Source organism: Paralichthys olivaceus, chromosome 13 (genome assembly GCF_024713975.1).
Source record: "Paralichthys olivaceus isolate ysfri-2021 chromosome 13, ASM2471397v2, whole genome shotgun sequence".
Taxonomy (NCBI): domain Eukaryota; kingdom Metazoa; phylum Chordata; class Actinopteri; order Pleuronectiformes; family Paralichthyidae; genus Paralichthys; species Paralichthys olivaceus.
The window spans coordinates 13828524-13846920 of NC_091105.1; the positions used below are offsets into that span (position 1 = coordinate 13828524).

Below are 18397 nucleotides of genomic sequence, written 5' to 3' on the forward strand. Positions count from 1 at the left end.
TCTAGATATCTGAGACAGAACATTAAAACTGAAGATGTATTATACCCCATCACTGTTCTTGCACAATGCATAAGCATTATCTCGATATATATTGAACTTTCACTATATTGCTATTGATGAGAATCATATTGTAACCAGAGGATCAATGGCATGGTGCTGTCATGTCCCCCTTCCCCCAAAGTGCTTTGACATAATGTATGTTGTTATATGGTGCTAAACAAATGCATTGAATTGATTGACAAGAAATGAGACCGTGAGAGCGAGTTAGAAATGTAGTTTTCTCATCAGGAATCAACTTTTGACATTAACATTAGACTCAATGGGGAAGCCAGAGTGCTGTGCTCTAGCGCCAGTCTTCAAACAAATGCTTGTAACTCAAAACCTATATGTCCTATCTGTGAAATGAAAACACAGCGAGAATCCCAAGACTTTCCTGAACATACAGATCTTTTTTTTATTGGTAGTTAGTGAGTGAAGAAATGAGACCGTGGGTACGTCTAGGGTACGTTAGTTTAGGTATGTTATGTTATGTTATAATGTGTTTTAACTTGTTATAATAAGTAATGCTTTGTTTTAATGAGCTATAATGTGTAATATTGTCTTTGAATATGTTATTATATGCAATACTGTGTTATAATATGTAATAATGTGTTATAATATGTTATAACGTGTAATATTGTGTTATACTGTGTTATAATATGTTATAACGTGTAATATTGTGTAATACTGTGTTATAATGTGTAACATTGTGTTATAATGTGTAATACTGTGTTATGATATGTAATACTGTGTTATAATATGTTATATCATGTAATATTGTTTTATACTGTGTTAAAATATATTATAATGTGTAATACCGTGTTATAATGTGTAACATTGTGTAATACTGTGTAATACTGTGTTATAATGTGTAATACTGTGTAATACTGTGTTATAATGTGTAACATTATGTAATACTGTGTAATACTGTGTTATAATGTGTAATACTGTGTTATAATGTGTTATACTGTGTTATAATGTGTAATACTGTGTTATGATGTGTAATACCGTGTTATAATGTGTAATACTGTGTTATAATGTGTAATACTGTGTTATAATGTGTAACATTGTGTAATACTGTGTTATAATGTGTAATACTTTGTTATAATGTGTAATACTGTGTTATGATATGATAAACAGTAGGTTGTAACACTTTTGAACCTTTGTTCTCCAGGATATTTTTGCCATCTCAATGCATCTTGGCTGGGTTGGTTCGTTTTGCGTTACTGTCGTGATATCTGGTCACATGGCAGACTGAACCCGGTCATATTTTGTTCCATTGAGATAAATAATTAAACAAAAGAGTCAAACCCCGCCCCTCCAGTTTCTCGGCTGTTTCTTTGGACGCACAAACTTCACCTGAACGAGAAAAACCCCACACGGTTTCCGTGACAACATGAGCAGTTGGTCTTGACCGGGCGGCGCTGTGTTGTTAAACAAGCGTCCACTGTGTGTTGGCCGGTTCAGTGCCAGCGGAGAGGATCAGTTCAGTTTGTTAGCGGAACAACAGCAGCAGCAGCAGCAGCGGATGGTTCAGATTCAGCTTCGGTTCTCAGTCTGAAACCGAGATTTGTTCCTTCGGTCTGTGTTTATGTGGAACTAAAGGTAAAGTTAACATCTCCTCAGCACCTTAGCTTCAGCAACGTTAGCACAGATTTGCAATGTTCTCCCAGGTAGCTAGGCAAACGATAGCCTTGTGTTAGCTAGCTGTTAGCTATCGGAAACAGATTTGCCATGGATTAGCAAAACGGTTAACGGTGCAGTGCATCACAAGGACTAATGTGAACGTTATGGGGCTGGAACTGTGGAGAGGAAGTTATCGATTTAAAACAACCACAACGTTGATAGCTATGATAATCGCCTTTTATCTGATGTCGTAATTCGTTTTTAACAAATTCAATCTAGCGAATTGCCACGTTTAGCTGACTTAGCTCTCCTCAGCTAGTTAAGCGTTAGCGGGTCACTTCCTATCTGAATTAGCTGGTGAAGAGGATTAGTTTGTGGCAGCCCAGACTCCGTGTATCCATCCATCTCTTTAAATTCGCCTGCACACGTACGGTGTTCAACTTCCTGCAGCCTCGGAGGGATCTAGATGTTTGTGTAACAGATTATGTAAGCGATGTGCTCATGTCGTTATTTTTGTTGGTACCCAGATGAGTCTGGTCGACTTTTGTTTCTGGCTCGTCGTCGAGGGGCAGATGAGTTTGATCGCTGAGCAGATCGGGTCATTAGCCAACAGCTGTTGTCCTCAGCCACGAACATTCAGTTCACACTACGCAAGAGAGGACGTTGAGTTTAGTCAACATCTCAGTGTCATAGTGAAACACATCAGACTAAATGGCGATTTAGATTGTAAATGTGAAGTCTTTGTCAGGGTTGTCACTTCAACTGAGGAACTGGATCTCTCACAACTAACTTTACTGAATTGTATTTACTTCATTGTTTTGAGCTTTTTTAGTTTCTTTTAATCATTTTCCTTTGTCATTAGTTTTAGATGATGTATTATTTTATTTGGTGTGTTTGATTTTAGAGTTTTCTATCTATCTATCTATCTATCTGTCTGTCTGTCTGTCTGTCTAACTCTATCTATACAAATAGAGTCATTATCATTTCGAGTTATGTGTCAAAGCTAACAAGAGGAGACCTTAACTTATCCCTATTAACGTGAACCACACTAAAACAACATTAACTGTATTTATTGTTACTGTGTCAGCACAATACGATAATATAATTTTCCCTCATCCGTATCAGGTGACGTTGTCTCGTATGGAATGACAACCTCACAGAGATACATCGAATCCAAACCAGCGGGTAAGTCGGCACGCTGCTGTGAAAATACATAAACTGTGTGTCAGTTCAACGTGTGTTCACATCCTCCTCTGTTGCTTTTGTCCTGTCTCACAAATATACCTTAGCTCGGTTTGCTGACATGGAGTGGCAAACACCAGCTGTGTCAGAGAAGTTCCAAAGTCGCTTTGGCCGTCGGCCTGGAACATCAGACAGTGGGGACACTGGTCTTGGCACCTCAGCATCTGACAGCACAGAAGGTGATGACTTTTGCTTGTTCTTCCCTCTGCCTGTAGCGAGTATTGTGTAACATTGTTTTGCAGCGGTGGTGAAGTCCAATAGAGTCAGAGTTGTTTGGCTTAATGGTGGTTGAGGTTTTTTTGTAATAGTCTGCACATTCTTGCACTTCACATCTGTTGTTTGTCAACTATACTTGAAACTGACTTGTAAATTGACAATGTATAAAGTAGCGAGGAGCCACTCATGATCCTCAGGCTTAACCACAACCCTCCCTGTTTTGTGATTAGGCTGGTAAGACCATCTTCCCATATGCGATGTTATTCAGAGGCTATTTATAGAGTAAGCAAAATGTTCATGATCCTCAATCCATGATTAGGAGATTTGCAGAGGTAGATTAAATTCCTTGCCAAAAAATGCCCCCAGGCTCTGCTGCAGTGCTCTGGTGTTGTGGCTAATTGGGAGGATGGGGTGTTAGGATACCAGGACTGGAAAGCTAAAAGGAAACTGGACCCGTGCCTGTGGTGTGAAATGTCACACACCGTTTATATTTATATTATTATAGTTGTAAATGGAAATATCCCACTGGAGAAAATACACAAGTCCTGCAGAGTTGTGTATCTGTGTCTGGTGTGTTTGTACAATATTTAATATTGAATATACAGTAAGTGGAAAAAATAACTCTCTCTAATCAGAATGGTTCCAGCTAACTGGGATGGGTGGTCACTTGTACAACAGGAAACACTGCAAAATAATAGACTGAAAAAATATCAGAAGCGAACTGGTGTTTGTACAAGGGTTGCCAGCAGGAAACCTTTCATAACAACCTCAAACAGGTCACTGTTTTTCACCCTTTACACCAAGTTACATGAAAAGCTGTCCATCCCTCAGCCCTTAGATTGTCTTTAATTGTAACTTATTTTTCTTTGTCTAACTGCTAATCTCTGGGTGTCAGCTGAAGTATCTTAGGTAGTTTTATGTGTACATGTTAGCCAGAAGATGCTGTGTACTCCCCCTCATAAACTGATGCGTGGTTTAGTGCTTTTCCTTATCACCATGGTGAATTAAATGATTTCTGCACACCTCCTCTCACATGTCCTATCACCCGATCTAAATCTCTCAACACCACAGAGGCTTTGAAAAACAATTTGTTGGGTTGGTAGATGCTAGTCTTCTACATTTTTGAAGGAACTGATGGCACTTTCTTCTGGAGGCATCAAGTCTTATCCTACCAGCCTCTAACAATGCAATCCCGCAGGTCAGGTTTTGTAAGACAACATTCCTGGAAGGATTGAAGCAGCATTCAAGCTTGTTATAAGATACTGTACTTCAAATTAATTGTTAGGTTTATATGATTTGGTCCAACCGCATTCATGTCTCTGGATAAATTTCAGATTATAGCCACTGTCTTCATGTAGGAATGAATGTAACTACTACTTGCAGGCTTCTCTTGTTTAGCCACAAGTGTTAAGAATACCACTGGTGATGATACATCAGTGTCCTTGCGCTTCAACTGACATTGGTGCCTAGCAACATGACAATTAGCCCCAAATTGAGCTACAATAATGACCCATTTTAGACAATACTGCATGTAAATTCAACAGCTTTAGAAAACCAAACTGAAAATTAACTTGGTGTTAAACATAATAATAGTTAAGAGCTGTAGGTAATTTTCACTTTAAATATTTTGCAACGGCAAGAATGACTGTTCTGTTGAGCAAACATCTAGTAAAAGTTCCTCTTCCAGAGTAGTTTAGACTTGTTCTTGCTAGTCATGAATTATTGGAGCCTGGAGGCTCCTGATATTATATGTGACGTTTTACATTCCTGAACGCTTGATGTTGTTTCTGTAATATTCTTGCCTCTTTAACCTCTTTATCTCTCTCTGTGATTGTGAAGAGTTTCTTGTGAAATGAAGTTGTGGTCTAAAATGAGCAGGGAAACAGATCCCATTCAGCCTTTGACTTTGGATGTACACGTGTGTGTGTGTGTGATGTGTGTTGCAGTGGGAGGAGGAAAGGTGCTTAAATAAGCGGCACCCACAGATCACTCTGTAACTTGAGAGGTGGGCTATAAATACCCCTAACCTTTCCTGCGTGTGCCTGTTTTTCATGTGTTTGGTCAGAGGTTGGTGCAGGCTGGTTTGGTGGAAGACAATACTGCTTCGGGCACGGAGCCCGCCTGCCTGCCGCGCGGCGATCGGTCTTTAGCTTGAGAAGTTGTTTCGGCTATCCCCAAAAATGCAGGAGACGCACCAATGCTCTGATTTACAGCTCACCTAAGTTCAACTTTAGAAAAAATGCCCCAGCTAATAACATGTTTGCTTCGTTCGAGTGAATACCGGGTATCCAGACTTCAGCAAGAATCTCAGGTTTGTGTTGAAGTTAGACTTGTGTAACGTTCAGTTGTTTCAAAGCTTGTGGAGACTTGTGGAGACATCTGTACGGTGGTTGTTGTAATCTCGATCCTAAAGTTCTTTGTTAGTATAATGTGATATCTTAGATGTGCAAATGAAGACGGTCAACTTTTTTATGCCTGCCTATTGGTGTAGATGGGGTGTGTGCTCTGTAGAGAATTATTGAGAGTTAATGCAAATTGAAATATTCTTTACTCAGCAGTTCTATTGTCATTTTTTTCTTACTTGTACATCTAGTAACATGGCAGGACCAGCTTTAATAATTGCATATGTTATATAATCATGTAATATGGAGCTTTTACCCTGCCCATTGGTTTTAGTCTATTATGAGCCTATTCCCTGGGTTGACTCAGTCAGAGCCATTTAATTCTTTCAGTGGTGACATCTCATCATCAAAGTAGGCCACCCATAAACCCTGCTGCATCTACTTTACATCACACACTGAAAATAGAGGAAATTGCCTGCAGTGGTGTTCTACATATTCTGCACCGATTTAACAAGATGCATTTGTACGGTGAATATTGAGAGAGTCATACTCATATTTTTTATTTCTCCTTTTCTGTTTTCACTTTTAGATTTCTGCAGTTCTAGCAGCAGCCCCTCTTTCCAACCCATCCGCAGTCAGATCCCCATTCCCACTGCACATGTCATGCCATCCACGGCCGGATCCTCGGCCTCTAAGCCCCAGTCATGTGTCCAGGAGGACTGCCTCTCCTCGCTTGAGAGTCACAGGTCTTCCTCTGGCTCCAGGACCCCAAGCGGCTCCACCTCCAAGTCTTCCTCTCTTTCCAAGTCAGCATCGTCACCCAACTTGGACGCTCAGGACACTGTGGGAGTTGATCCCGTGGGGCCAAAGCCAGATTGCCTGAGCCGCTACCGCAGCCTTGTCAATGGGCTGGACCACTCACTTTTCCCCTCAGACCACACACGGTTGGATGATGGCCAGAGGTTTGACACTCCTGCTGTAGAACCTACTCTAAATCAGTCAGCCCTGTTGGGGGGGCTCTGTCCTGATGTCAGACTCCGATTACAGGCGAGCGTGATTAGAGACGGCCCAGACTGTGTGTCCGAGGCCTACAGAGGAGGCATGGAGCACAGCTATAAAGTTCTGCCTGAAGCCAGGCCTGGGCTTTCCTGCACAGCAGAAACCTCTAATCAGAGGGGCAGTCAGCCTGGTGCAGCGGGCTCTGCTGGAGTTTATGCAAGCCCTCTCAGCCTGCAGACACAGGCTCTGCTGAGGGAGCATCCAGGCTCCAAGGGTTATGAGCCACTGCGGCAGGACAGATGTAGTGAACTGTCCAGCTGGCAGCAGCAACAGCAGCATAAGCAGCAACTGGAGAGTTTGCGTCTGCAAGTGGAACAAATGCAGGTAAGAAAATGATACTACTAATGCTAAAGAAACACAAAGCTACGTGTTAGTTATTTTCATTTGTTTCCCAACTGATCTGGATCGTGGTATAGAAGCCATGTATTTGTCAATTTCTCATGTCACCACCAAAATGAATTTGTCTTGGCTGATATGATGGTGAGGAGAATGCTCTGAGAACAACACCTTAATAAAGTGAAGAACATGGGAGTACACATGTGGGGCAGTGGGTTATCGGTCGACTCTGAAGTCTGGCCAGAAATCCAGAGCGGGACACATATATAGGTCAACACAGGAAATATAACGTTCCACTAAACAAAGCCTGAAGGCGCACAGACACCTTGTCCTATTTTAAAGCAGGAAGTGTCAAATCAATCAGTCAAATTAAAATCACCAGAACCTCTACATAGTTTCTGGTCTCTGTTGTTTTCTTTGTAAAAAAATTTTGTTACTCTATTAGTGTAATGTGTAATTCAGAAAATCTATTCTAATGAAAAAATTTACTCCTTCGCTTTTTTACAATGTTGTGGTTGCACAACATTTATTTGCAGTTTCAGATGTTCATTTCCTCTGTAACAGATGCTGATGTCTCACTCTGCAGTGACAGTTGGCACTTCCACATCCTGTGTGCTGACACATAAACTGACACTATCACTTGAACTAATTTCCCCAAAACCTTTTTACCCATTTGAGATTCTAACCCTGGAAAGAATTGTCAAATAAAAAAATCTGAGGGGACCCATAGTGTATTTTTAGATTTTACTCTTTGAAGCAAGTCATGATGTTGTCTTAACTCTATAAACTTTTCCAAAGCTGTGATTTGAGTGCAGTATTCATTCATTTGTGGTACTGGGTGAATTCTTTAGAACGGCACATTATAGCGACTCTCTCCTTCACTATGTGTTGGAAGAAAGACTTTAAATAGTCACTGAGGTGGAATTACATTCAACTCTAAAGAGAGATTGGCACCACCTGATACTCTAGTTTTATTTCCCTTTTGTGATAGCCATTAAAAATCAATGTTGTTCCTCAGCCTGTTACTGTCGTCAGACGACTGCTTTCCTGTAAAACGGTTTGATCAGGTGTCATTCTATCCAAGGCAAGATGCAGTCAGTGAGCTGTTTGCATCTTGTTTTGAGAAATATTTTGAGTTGTAGGTTTCTGTTAATACCTGCAGTGCATGTACTTTCCACTATTTATAGTGTGCAAGGAGAAGTTGATAGGATGTCAGCCATGAATAGTTTATTTATTTTCAGGGTTTAGATTTTACACATTTTCAAGTCTCTCATCACCTTTGCATGTTTTCTCCACGTGATGTAGCGCCGAGTGTCACATGCTTTTTCATCTTTGTTACAGTTAATGGGCGCTGGAGTGGGTCAGTACCCTTCTCTGTACTCAAACCCTGTTCACTCAGAATCTGGCAAGTGGGACGCTTTGGTTAAAGCCAGCGAGAGTCTGTTAAAGGAGAAGGAGCTCATCATCGAGAGGCAAGTGTTTCTCATCATTTTACTGCTCATGTGAGGACGCTTGAGGGAGGGAAGGTTTATGTAATTCTTTGATAATAATTCACAGAAAGACAAACACGTGAATATCAAAAATGTAATATCATTGTTTTGGTGACACACAATGAGTTGACAGACGAGAGGATTTCAATGAAATTAATATTAAAGTGTTTTATGTCCCTGATCCCCAGAAGACTCACTTCACAGTTCCTTTTCACAGTGTTTATGACTGTATTGTTGTTTTTGTGTTGATGATGTTCGGGCCTGGTTGTGATGCAGACAAAAGCAGCACATGTCTCAGCTGGAGCAGCGTCTGAGGGAAAGCGAGCTGCAGGTCCATGGAGCCCTCTTGGGTCGAGGGGCTTCTTATGGGGATATGTTCATGCTGAGGCTCCAGGTTAGTGAAAAAATGCTCTGCCTCCTCACAAACAACAATGAGAACACTGTGTTACGCTGTCACCACCCTTGACAAGCGATTTACCCCGAAGAACTTTCACTGAAACTTTTGTATCACGCGGTGGCTCCCCAGGAGGCTCAAAGAGAGAATGCATTCCTGCGAGCGCAGTTTGCTGAGCGCACAGACTGCGTTGCCCTGGAGAAAGTGGAGGCAGAGCGCAGACTGGGAGCAGTTGAAGCAGAGACGCGGCGACTAACCGACTGTCTGAAGGAGACATGTGAGAGACATGCAGAAGAGATGAAGAAACAGGAAGAGAGGGTTCGTTCACAACACGTCTCCCTTACATAATGTTTCAAGTTTCATAACAGATATGACATTGTTCAATTTTTTGGACTAAATCAGAGTTTAAATGTGTCCACTTTACTTTTATTTCAGGGGAAATGGTTTTATTTCAGGGGAAATGGTTTTATTTCAGGGGAAATGGTTATGGAGAACTGCATTTTATTTTCTTCCCTTTGTTTATTTTAGTAATGTAGAGACGCTTTTGGTATTTCAGTCAAGTATCCTACACATAAGAAGATCATACATGTTAATAATATACGTAAACTTTGCAAAATTCTCTTAATTTTCATAGATAAATATTTAACAATACTAATGTCGTTTCTTAAAAGGCAGCATGTTCTCTCCTTGACTCTTCTCACTCACCATGGGTGGAAGACCTAACACACATGGATCATATGTGATCTGTGTTTGCAGATCCGCAGCCGAGACAAACACATCAGCAACCTGAAGAAGAAGTGCCAGAAGGAGGCGGAGCTGAAGAGAGAGAACCAGCAGCGTATTGAGACTCTGGAGCGCTACCTAGCCGACCTGCCCACCTTGGAGGATTACCAGAGCCAGAACAAGCAGGTTAGGAGAGTTCTGCCTAATGCCATGCCTTCTTATTCTGTCTGCACAGATTTACTCAGGTCAGGGTGTTAATTCAATAAATATGGACACATTTGTTTTTTCATATCAGCTCCTGGAGGCTGAACAGCAGGCAGCCCAGCTACAGGAGAAAGCGAAAGAATTGGAGGTCTGTCTAGAGACAACACGCTCACAACTGAGGGAAAAAGACGCACTGCTGGAGGAGCAGAAACGCAGAGAGAGAGACCTGCTGACCACCATCACTGAGTATGTTCTCACACACACACGCAGTCTGATCGCCATGTACAATCTTCCCAAAAGGCATGTTTGTTCTCTTTATTCTGTGTGTGCACAAAGAAACGTCAGTAACCCTGCATAATGCTTTCTGTGTTTTTATTTCTGTCATTAGTATGCAGCAACGGGTGCAGCAGGGCCTAGAGGACGGAGCCCGGCTGCCTTCTTTGGATATTGAGAAGCTTAGAGGAGAGAACAACGGTTTAAGAGAGGAACAGCAAAGACTCAAAAAGGTCTGTTGTTATTTACGTGTCCTGAGCGATGTTTAAATCACTACTCCAAACTTAAAATGCAAAAGTCCTTCAAACTAACTGCAGTTCTGCCGTTTCAATGTTTGACCACAATGACAGTTTCAAAAAGTTGATGTGAGGGAGTTTAAAGAAAATGACTGCTCAGTGGAATGTGAACCATGTTGTGGTTAAACCATGTCACATCATCAGGGGTTAGAACTTTTCTCAGTAATATTTGTTAGCAAACCCGAAATAACCTTTCAAAGTATAGATACTCTTTTCTCTGTATTGTTTACCATGCTCTCTGTGCTGCGTTTTTCACCTGCAAAGCAAACACCTCTAGTCAAACACTTGATTTCAGTGAAGCTAACGATTTTATAGTCCTGTAGAAAAGGCAGAAAGATAAACATTCTTTCACATTAAAATAAGAGGAATAGGCAATGGGAGTCAGTTTAGCTCTGGTAACCTTGGATTTGTGAGAATCTGCTTTAATTTCCCAACCAAAGTGAGCACACATGATATTTTATGCAACTGTAAACATTCAAGCTATAGATTATTATTCAGATTATCATAATTTAGCAGCACAAATGGTACTTTAAGGCTTTTTAAGTGGCACAGAACAGTTCTGAGTAGCAAATAAGTGTTTTAAAGCTCAGTTCTTCTCTGTGCAGGTCATTGAGAAGCAACACCGAATGATGGAACAACTCGGCTCTCAAATCCAGGTGTTTATATCATCACAGTTTCTCTCTGCACTGTTTACATTCTCGTACAGTATGAGTCATTGATTATTTGTGTTCGCAGGCTTTAGAGCAGCAGATATCTCAAGAAGAGAACAGCTCTCAGGCTCTCAGAGGAGAGGTGCTGGCCAAAGAGCAGAATGTGGCGGAGCTTCACACAGCCATGAAGGAGGTGAGATAAGCTGATCCATGAAATGATCATGTTTCTTTGCGCAGAATCTTTTTCCGTTACAGCTTCACTAACATTGATGTTCACTCCTGTGTTTCAGCTGTCAGCCCAGAACCAAGAACTGATGGAGCAGAATCTGACGCTGCAGGAGCAGATGAGCGATCCAGAGCAGAGGAGCAGTAACCAGGCCTCCTCTGCCCTGCAGCCAGCCGGGGCTCGTCTCACACAGAAGCTCCACGCAGAGATCGCCTCCTGCCTCAGTGACCTGCGCTCCCTGTGCAGCATCCTCACCCAGAGAGCTCAGGGACAGGATCCAAACCTCTCCCTGCTGCTCGGTCTCACGTGTAAGCACTGCTTGACTCTATTGTTTTTACGTGTGTTATGAGAAGTCAAGGTAAACTCTGGTATATACTTTTGTGTAGGATTGATGCAGAGACGTCATTGTGATGTGTAGTTACATTTGTAGGGAGGTGCATGTCAGGCTATGTTGTTAACTCAACACAGGAGTATAAATTGGCCTTTTTAGATACTTACCGACATGAATCAGGGTCATGGTTTTTGTTTTTTCCAGCGCCTCCACCAGTGGCAGAGAAGGCTGAGGACTGGATGAGTCCAGAGGTGCTGCAGAAGAAGCTTGTTGAAGCTCAACAGCTCCGTCGAGACGTTGAGGAGCTGCGTAACGTAATACTGGACCGTTATGCACAGGACATGGGAGAAAACTGCATCACCCAATAACCTTCCCACCTACCCAGGTGACGGGGAAAACTGGCAGAAGCTCCTCTTCACTTCAGAAGCTTCTAAAACGAGCCTGTCTTTCATGCCTAGTTACTGAATATCAGACTGAGGACTGGATTTAAATGTTCTTAAATAAGGACAGAGGAAAGCCCAAATGGTTTCGCTTGTACTTCTCTCAACTGACTGAACGTGGAGTCTCAAGTCTGCCTGTAGCTCAAAACCCTCCCTCCCCCCCAGTGAGTTCATCTATTTCTGTCCAAGGGCTAACAGAAAATAACTTCCCTCTAATACTTGATCCTTTAATCATAGTGTGTGTGCGTGTTTTTTTAATGATGATGACATGATACTGTCGGTTACCAAACAGTCTTATACTTTTTGTTTAATTCTAGGGGATGACTCTTTGTGTAGAAGTCCCACGTGTATAATTTATTTAAATCTTAATTTCCTTCCTGAGGGAAATTATCCAAGAAATGGTTGACAATCAACTGAAAATACTTAAACCTTGAGCTTTTAACGGTATCACAAAGAAATGTTGCTAACTTGCCATTATTTAAAATGGTGGACACAGTAACATTAGTAAAAGACAAAGCAACTTGAGCGGTTTAATACCAATTCAGCTTCTGACACCAACAGGCCTAAAACAGTTTTATTACCAAAGAAAACTCTGGTCGAGGCAGTTGTGCAAGAATGTTTGTAAATGCTCCCTCTCTGCTGCACGACTCGTTCTGAATGAAACACCAGAAAGTGCCTTCCTGTCACATTTGCAACCGCAATGCTCTTTCATTTCTAGACCAACCACACAAGGGCTGTTTGCAGCAGACTCTTCCATTATGACTTTTTCTCTCTCAGCGTGTTAACCAGTAGGATAGTCGATACATTCCCTGACTCTGAATGTAGCAGATAACCGAGGGGCCGCGTCACAGAGGGTGTGGAGGCCCCTACATTGTTTCTTTCCCCCCAGTAGATAAATGAAGTGAAATAAAACTCATTAGTCTGGGTGATGTTTGTAGAGGCTGCTCTGTGTAGATGAATAACTTCAGTTTACTGTACATTTCAGTTGACGGCTTTGACAGAGTGTTTGATGAGCGTATGCCTGAGAACCAGTATTAATCTTCAGTATTATTTATTTTTTCTGTTTGCATTGACAACTCAGTGTGAAAGTGTTTTGGGCCCTAATGTGTTGTTGTAATAATGTTCTAATGTTTGCGCAAACTTGGCATCAACTTTGTGTAAAGGTCCCATGAAGTGGCTTTAAGATTGTTATTTTCTTCTGTGGTGTTTCGTGTGTGTGTGCGGGCAGCCATCGTTGAGGACAGGTCACTGTCTTTAGGTGAAAGAGGGATGTGTTTATTTCCCATGTGATGATGATGTGGATGTGAGGGGTTGGCTGGATCAACCCTAAATCTCAGATCATGTCGCACTCACTGGGATTTTATATTTACCCTGAGTGCAAGATAAGCCATTGATTTAAAAACAAAACTTGACACTTTACAGGAAGAGAAAGGGATTTTAGTATGAAAATATGCAACAATGACTTTTTGGCAAAGTAAACAGAACAACACACCCAGGGACACACAAGCCATTTTTTGTTTTTTCATTTCATGGGACCTTGAAACTCGAGTAGCACAAATTGCGCTTTGGAAAAGTCAGGTTCCGCATGCCTTAACTTAACATCTCAAATGTTTTGCGAAAGGGAAAAAGATGTTTATATTTTCATACTTTTGTCCTTGTTTGTATTTGCATATTTTAGAAATAAAGACTTTCAACTATTCGTTTTCTTTCAAAAGTATTTTATTAAATTTGAACTCCACTTGTCAGATAGAATCATGTCAATAGAAACCTAAAGTTCAAATTATCGGGAGGGACAAAAACAAACATCCGAATCTTTTTCACTGAAGTCATTTTGACACAATAGGAAAAGCATGTGTAAATAATAAGATCATTCATGGCTGAATTCCATTTAGCTGCTTCAGTTTCAGGGCTCTGGTCTTGAGCACTTAAATGGAATAAAGCCATTGTCAATAATATTTTCTAACATCTGTTCTGTTTCTATGACAACACACGCCTGCTATGAAAAGGTTGATTCAGAAAAACAAGTCATACACAATAGTTTATAGGTCGATTTGTTTGACTGCTGTCAGTGATTCAGGGTGTTGTCTCCTCCTCAGCAGCAGGGTAGCATTAGTCGTGACGCCGCACGATTGTAGCGTCCTGCTGTTGTCTTCATAGCAGCACTGTGGGTACGCACTGATGATGTCATAACCAGGGAGACCACCGCCTCTGTAGAGTGAAAAAACAATCAACCAGTGTTGCTATGGTTACTGTGACAGAGGCGGTCACTTGAACAGGAGGATGTGTTCTCCTCTCACCTGTGTTTGTCCAGGTACTGTCGCAGGTGGCCGATTGTCTCTGAGAAGCACATTGTCAACACGTAAGTATGATCCCCATCCTCGGACTTCACCTTGAGCGTGATGATGTCACGGGCTGACGAGGGCCGGTCAGAGCTGGACGCCTGCAGTCTGAGTGTGGAAAGTAAGAACTGCACTGAACTGTCACATGTTATAATTACCTTATGTAGAAATACATCATAAAAATCAAAGGAGGGGCAGCTGACATGTTTTTTGCTGATGATATAACACTGTATATTCAAACACACTTCGTGTAATAACGTCTTTGACTGGTCTCAGATTCCTGAAGGAGGTCACAGAGCTGAATCCCAGTTCCCATCACACGCTACCGAGCCATGTCATGAGGACCCTGCCCTATTTCTTTCTTAACCAGCACATACAGTAATCTCCACAATCTCGACGATCAGGCATCTTCGCCAGAAAGAGATTTTAATCAGCCCTTACATCGTGGAGGGGATTTAGAAGTTTCCTTCAGTTTCCTTCAAACCCCTTAAACCCTGTTTATTCCTTCTAATGTCTACATAGTCGTAACATTAGAAAACGATTTTCACACTGGTTTGACTTCTTGTATCTAAACATGTGATATATGATGCTTACACTGAGTTATATTAAACCCAAGATGTCTTGTTTTTTCATGGCATTTCATTTGTATCATTTTATGCAAAAGAATTTGCAACTTAAGGAAATATCCTTCATGATTTAAACCTATTTAAACCTATTTTTCTATTGATTCGGCATAATATCAAATGGTAATGATAAACTTTATTTATAGCACCTTTTCAAAACACAATTACAAGGAAACAATTAAAAGCAATTTGGTTAATCAATTATTTGCAAGTTGAGAGAATATTAAAGGGTTTTTAGGATTCACAATATAAAAAAATCCAATCAGTGTGCTCATGTAATGAAGGATAAACTGTTCAAACCTCTCTTTCATCGCCTGCAGTGCTGCTGTGTCTATGAGGATCGCAGGGTCGCTGCTCTGGGCAGCAGATGAACCCTGGAGAAAGTGTTAGGTAATAGACATTATATATAAGCACACTGTGGTGATGATCTCTCAAGAGAGCATATATATACACACAAGGTTACATAGTGAGTTGGATGTTTTCCGTCCTCTCACCTGCAGGGTTGCTCTCAGTGACTCCCTGATATCGATCACACGACCGGCCTTGACCACCACCTTGGGCATCCTGCTCAGGAACTGATCCGTGGTCAGTTTCTTTCCTGACAACCAGAAGAAAGAAAACAACATAAGAATGAAAGGAAGGATTTCTGGTCGAATTTTCTTTTTTTTGGGAGTATCACAGTGATGTTTTCCAAAAAAAGACCTTGTGTTTGACAGCTGACAACATTTGATGAGTCATCTTTCTCCCCACAAACCGCCCGTCCTTCACCAGGGAATCGATCCCACGGTGGCCTGAAGATAAACTCTTCATCTCGCCTGTCGTGAACCTGCAGAATAGGATTCCAATAAGTTACGAATTCGCACATTTGCTTGCTGGAGTACAGAAAGAAACAGACTCACCTTAAAGGGAACACCGTCTGGAAATCTGTCCTGAAGCTCCGATGGAAAATACCCGTCCATCAGATCCTGCATGCACTGCTGCAAACGGCAAAGAAAGACAATATGAACCATCAAAGTTCCCAGATTAAAACATGCATTTTTCTCCTTTACAGTTTCACTTTGCAAACCTGGGTGCTGTGCTTCCGAAAAGAGCGGAAAGGACCATCGAACATGACAATGCCGTTGCTGTAGAGCCTCAGGTGGACAGGATCCTTTTGTGCCAGCTGTGCCCCTGTGGCTGTCGACCGCACAAAAGACTCCCCCTCCCCTGCGAGGATGTTCAGCTCCTTGATCCTCTGCAGCACAAGGTCGAAGTTCATGTGGAAACCCGTGACCCCAGAAGTGCCTGCAAAGAAAAAATATACAGTAGGAATGATCGACGAAGTATCGTAACCCTGTGTGATGTTTGCAGAAAAGCTCAGGGCCTGTGAAGATGAGGTGGCCTCTACCTGAGCTGTGCGTCTGCTCACACTCGGCTGCATCACTGCTCTCTCCATCCCCCACCCAGATCAAACCGTAGTCATTTAGAAAGCTCTGCAGGACAGCAACAAGTAGATCTCAGTTTGGTATAACCACAATATAAAGACACATTATTGAAATCATGCATTTAATCCACTTGCCTCCATCTCGTGCACTTGATTCTGCAGTTCTTGGCACCTTCTTTCAAGATCATCTCTGCCACTTAAATCACGTGCACGCTCTACGGGATCAAGTGAAAAATCATTTCATCTGTTAATATCAAACTCAGGTCCGTGCACGTGGAAGATGATTACCTGATTCTTTCTGAGTCTGCAGCTTCTCCTCCAAAACTGAGATCTTTTTATCCTTTAAAAATGAAAATATAAAGGTGGGGTGAGTGACATGTTTCAATGACGTACATTACTGCTGTTTCATTGTTGATTCAGGTGTGTGTTCACCTTGTGTTCCAGCTCCTGTGCTTGGCCCCTCACTTGTTTCTCCAGCAGGGTCACCCGCTGCATCATGGCGGACATGAGCTCAAGGTTGCTCGGCGGAGCACCTGGAGTTAGATGTTAGATTCTTAGTTTGTATGACAGTAAATAACAGTTCAACTTTGTATTAACGTGTACCTTTCTTCAGTGGGGCTTTTGGTTTTGTGGTGGGGGCGACACTGGCTGGATTGTGACACAGTTTGGGAGGATTTGGATCAGATGAATCATCATCATCATCATCAACCAGCTCTGCCTGAAACTCTGAAAAATCCCATGACAAAGACATGTGAAAGTCAAAGAGTTCATCTGGTAATGGAACAGTAAAAAGTTAGTATAGAGTAGTGTGATAATGTGGAATGTAACTGAGTACATTTACTGTGTTATAGTAAAGTTTTACTATTACTATACAAGTTTGTGTTTTACATACGAAACACATGAAGAGCTTACAAACTGAAACAATAACCCACAGATAAATATAGAAAATATAATCACTAGATGCATTTTTATATTAAATTATTTGGAAATATTCTCACTATTATTTTCACCCAAACCAGCTGCAACTGTAAAAAACTGTTCATATGATATATGATATATAATAAATGATTATATAATATGACATTAAATCTACATACAGGTGTAATAGACACATTTTAGTCATTTTAGTTCACAAACTTTTACTTTGGAAACTGTTCATTTTCCTGATTTTACTTGTTACTTTGTGTTTTTAAACTGTAGTACTCTAAAAAGAGTATCTGATTACTTTCTCCACCTCTGATGGTAACTTCAGTTTGAATAACCCGTTTGCTTTTATGTTCCAGGAGCCCATACCTTTTAACAGATTCCTCCTGAAAGGCACCTTTTCCCTGCTCCTGCGGGTCGGAGACAGATAAATACACACGCTCTCTGTTTGTTCAATAAAGTTAATTAACACTGAGCTCATGTGCAGCGATGAACCTACCATTGCTCACCGGGAGGGCCCTGCAGGGGGGTGCGTCTCGTTTTCTTCAGCATGGACAGAGGGGAACTCATCTTTAAGTCAAAGCTCTGAGAGACAGTCTGGATCTGTCAGCTCAGAGGAAGCTGCTGAGGCCTCTCTGTTTGTTATGAGTCCGTTGCCATGGGAAACACAGGGGGCCGTTGACTGTAGTGATGCCTGGGTGGTTCCTGTCTCAGCCACAGGAGGCGCTGTTTCTCTCTCTATTGCTCTTTTTTTTTTAAATATTGGCCTGAGATTCAGAAGCCAAAGCACAGATACAATATAAAAGACTATCATAGATTATACTAACAAACACAATGAGAAAAAACAACTGTGGTGAAGAATATCAAACAATGCATGTAATGAAGGGGAGACAGTAGATAAGTAACACAGGAAGGTAGTTTGATGTAACCTCAGCCCATGTCTTCATCATATAATGATTTACATTCAGGGGACTTGCTGTTTGTCACCATTAGAAGGACAAAACCCATAACGTGACTGTTCAGCACATTCAGGTCCCCACGTCCTGACGAGCACCTGCACCACACACTCTCCTTCTGTGGTCTTGGTTTTGCTGACGTTCAATTTTGCTAAATTCTAACTATTTTAGTTTGTGTATAAATATATATTCAGACTGGGAAACCGAGTGTAAACAACTTCACCACGCTTCTCTGATCGGTGGTG

At 41.5% G+C, this 18397-nt stretch overlaps 2 protein-coding genes across 4 annotated transcripts; one reads left to right on the forward strand and one right to left on the reverse strand.

The window, feature by feature from the left end:
• The first annotated feature begins 1374 nt into the window (after positions 1-1374).
• Positions 1375-13586, forward strand: cep85 (centrosomal protein 85). 3 transcript variants are annotated; one of them, XM_020091351.2, is made up of 14 exons: positions 1375-1644; positions 2791-2850; positions 2955-3086; positions 6055-6848; positions 8202-8332; positions 8627-8744; positions 8877-9062; positions 9501-9653; positions 9763-9917; positions 10060-10177; positions 10846-10896; positions 10976-11083; positions 11181-11424; positions 11652-13586. In XM_020091351.2, the coding sequence occupies exons 2-14, from the start codon at positions 2811-2813 to the stop codon at positions 11813-11815; spliced, it is 2394 nt and encodes a 797-aa protein (XP_019946910.1). In that variant the 5' UTR covers positions 1375-1644; positions 2791-2810; the 3' UTR covers positions 11816-13586. The 3 variants fall into 3 exon arrangements, with proteins under 3 accessions (XP_019946910.1, XP_019946911.1, XP_069393031.1); XM_020091352.2 differs by lacking the exon at positions 1375-1644 and adding an exon at positions 1981-2151; XM_069536930.1 differs by lacking the exons at positions 1375-1644; positions 2791-2850; positions 2955-3086 and adding an exon at positions 5189-5434.
• Positions 13587-13695: 109 nt separating this feature from the next.
• Positions 13696-17890, reverse strand: ubxn11 (UBX domain protein 11). The gene is made up of 14 exons (XM_020091243.2): positions 17696-17890; positions 17566-17606; positions 16876-16998; positions 16705-16805; positions 16561-16612; positions 16408-16487; positions 16237-16321; positions 15916-16133; positions 15749-15826; positions 15552-15675; positions 15344-15447; positions 15150-15223; positions 14185-14334; positions 13696-14095 (listed from the first exon to the last, which is right to left on the reverse strand). Exons 1-14 carry the CDS (start codon positions 17764-17766, stop codon positions 13927-13929), a joined length of 1470 nt encoding a protein of 489 aa, XP_019946802.2. The 5' UTR covers positions 17767-17890; the 3' UTR covers positions 13696-13926.
• Between the last annotated feature and the right edge of the window lie 507 nt (positions 17891-18397).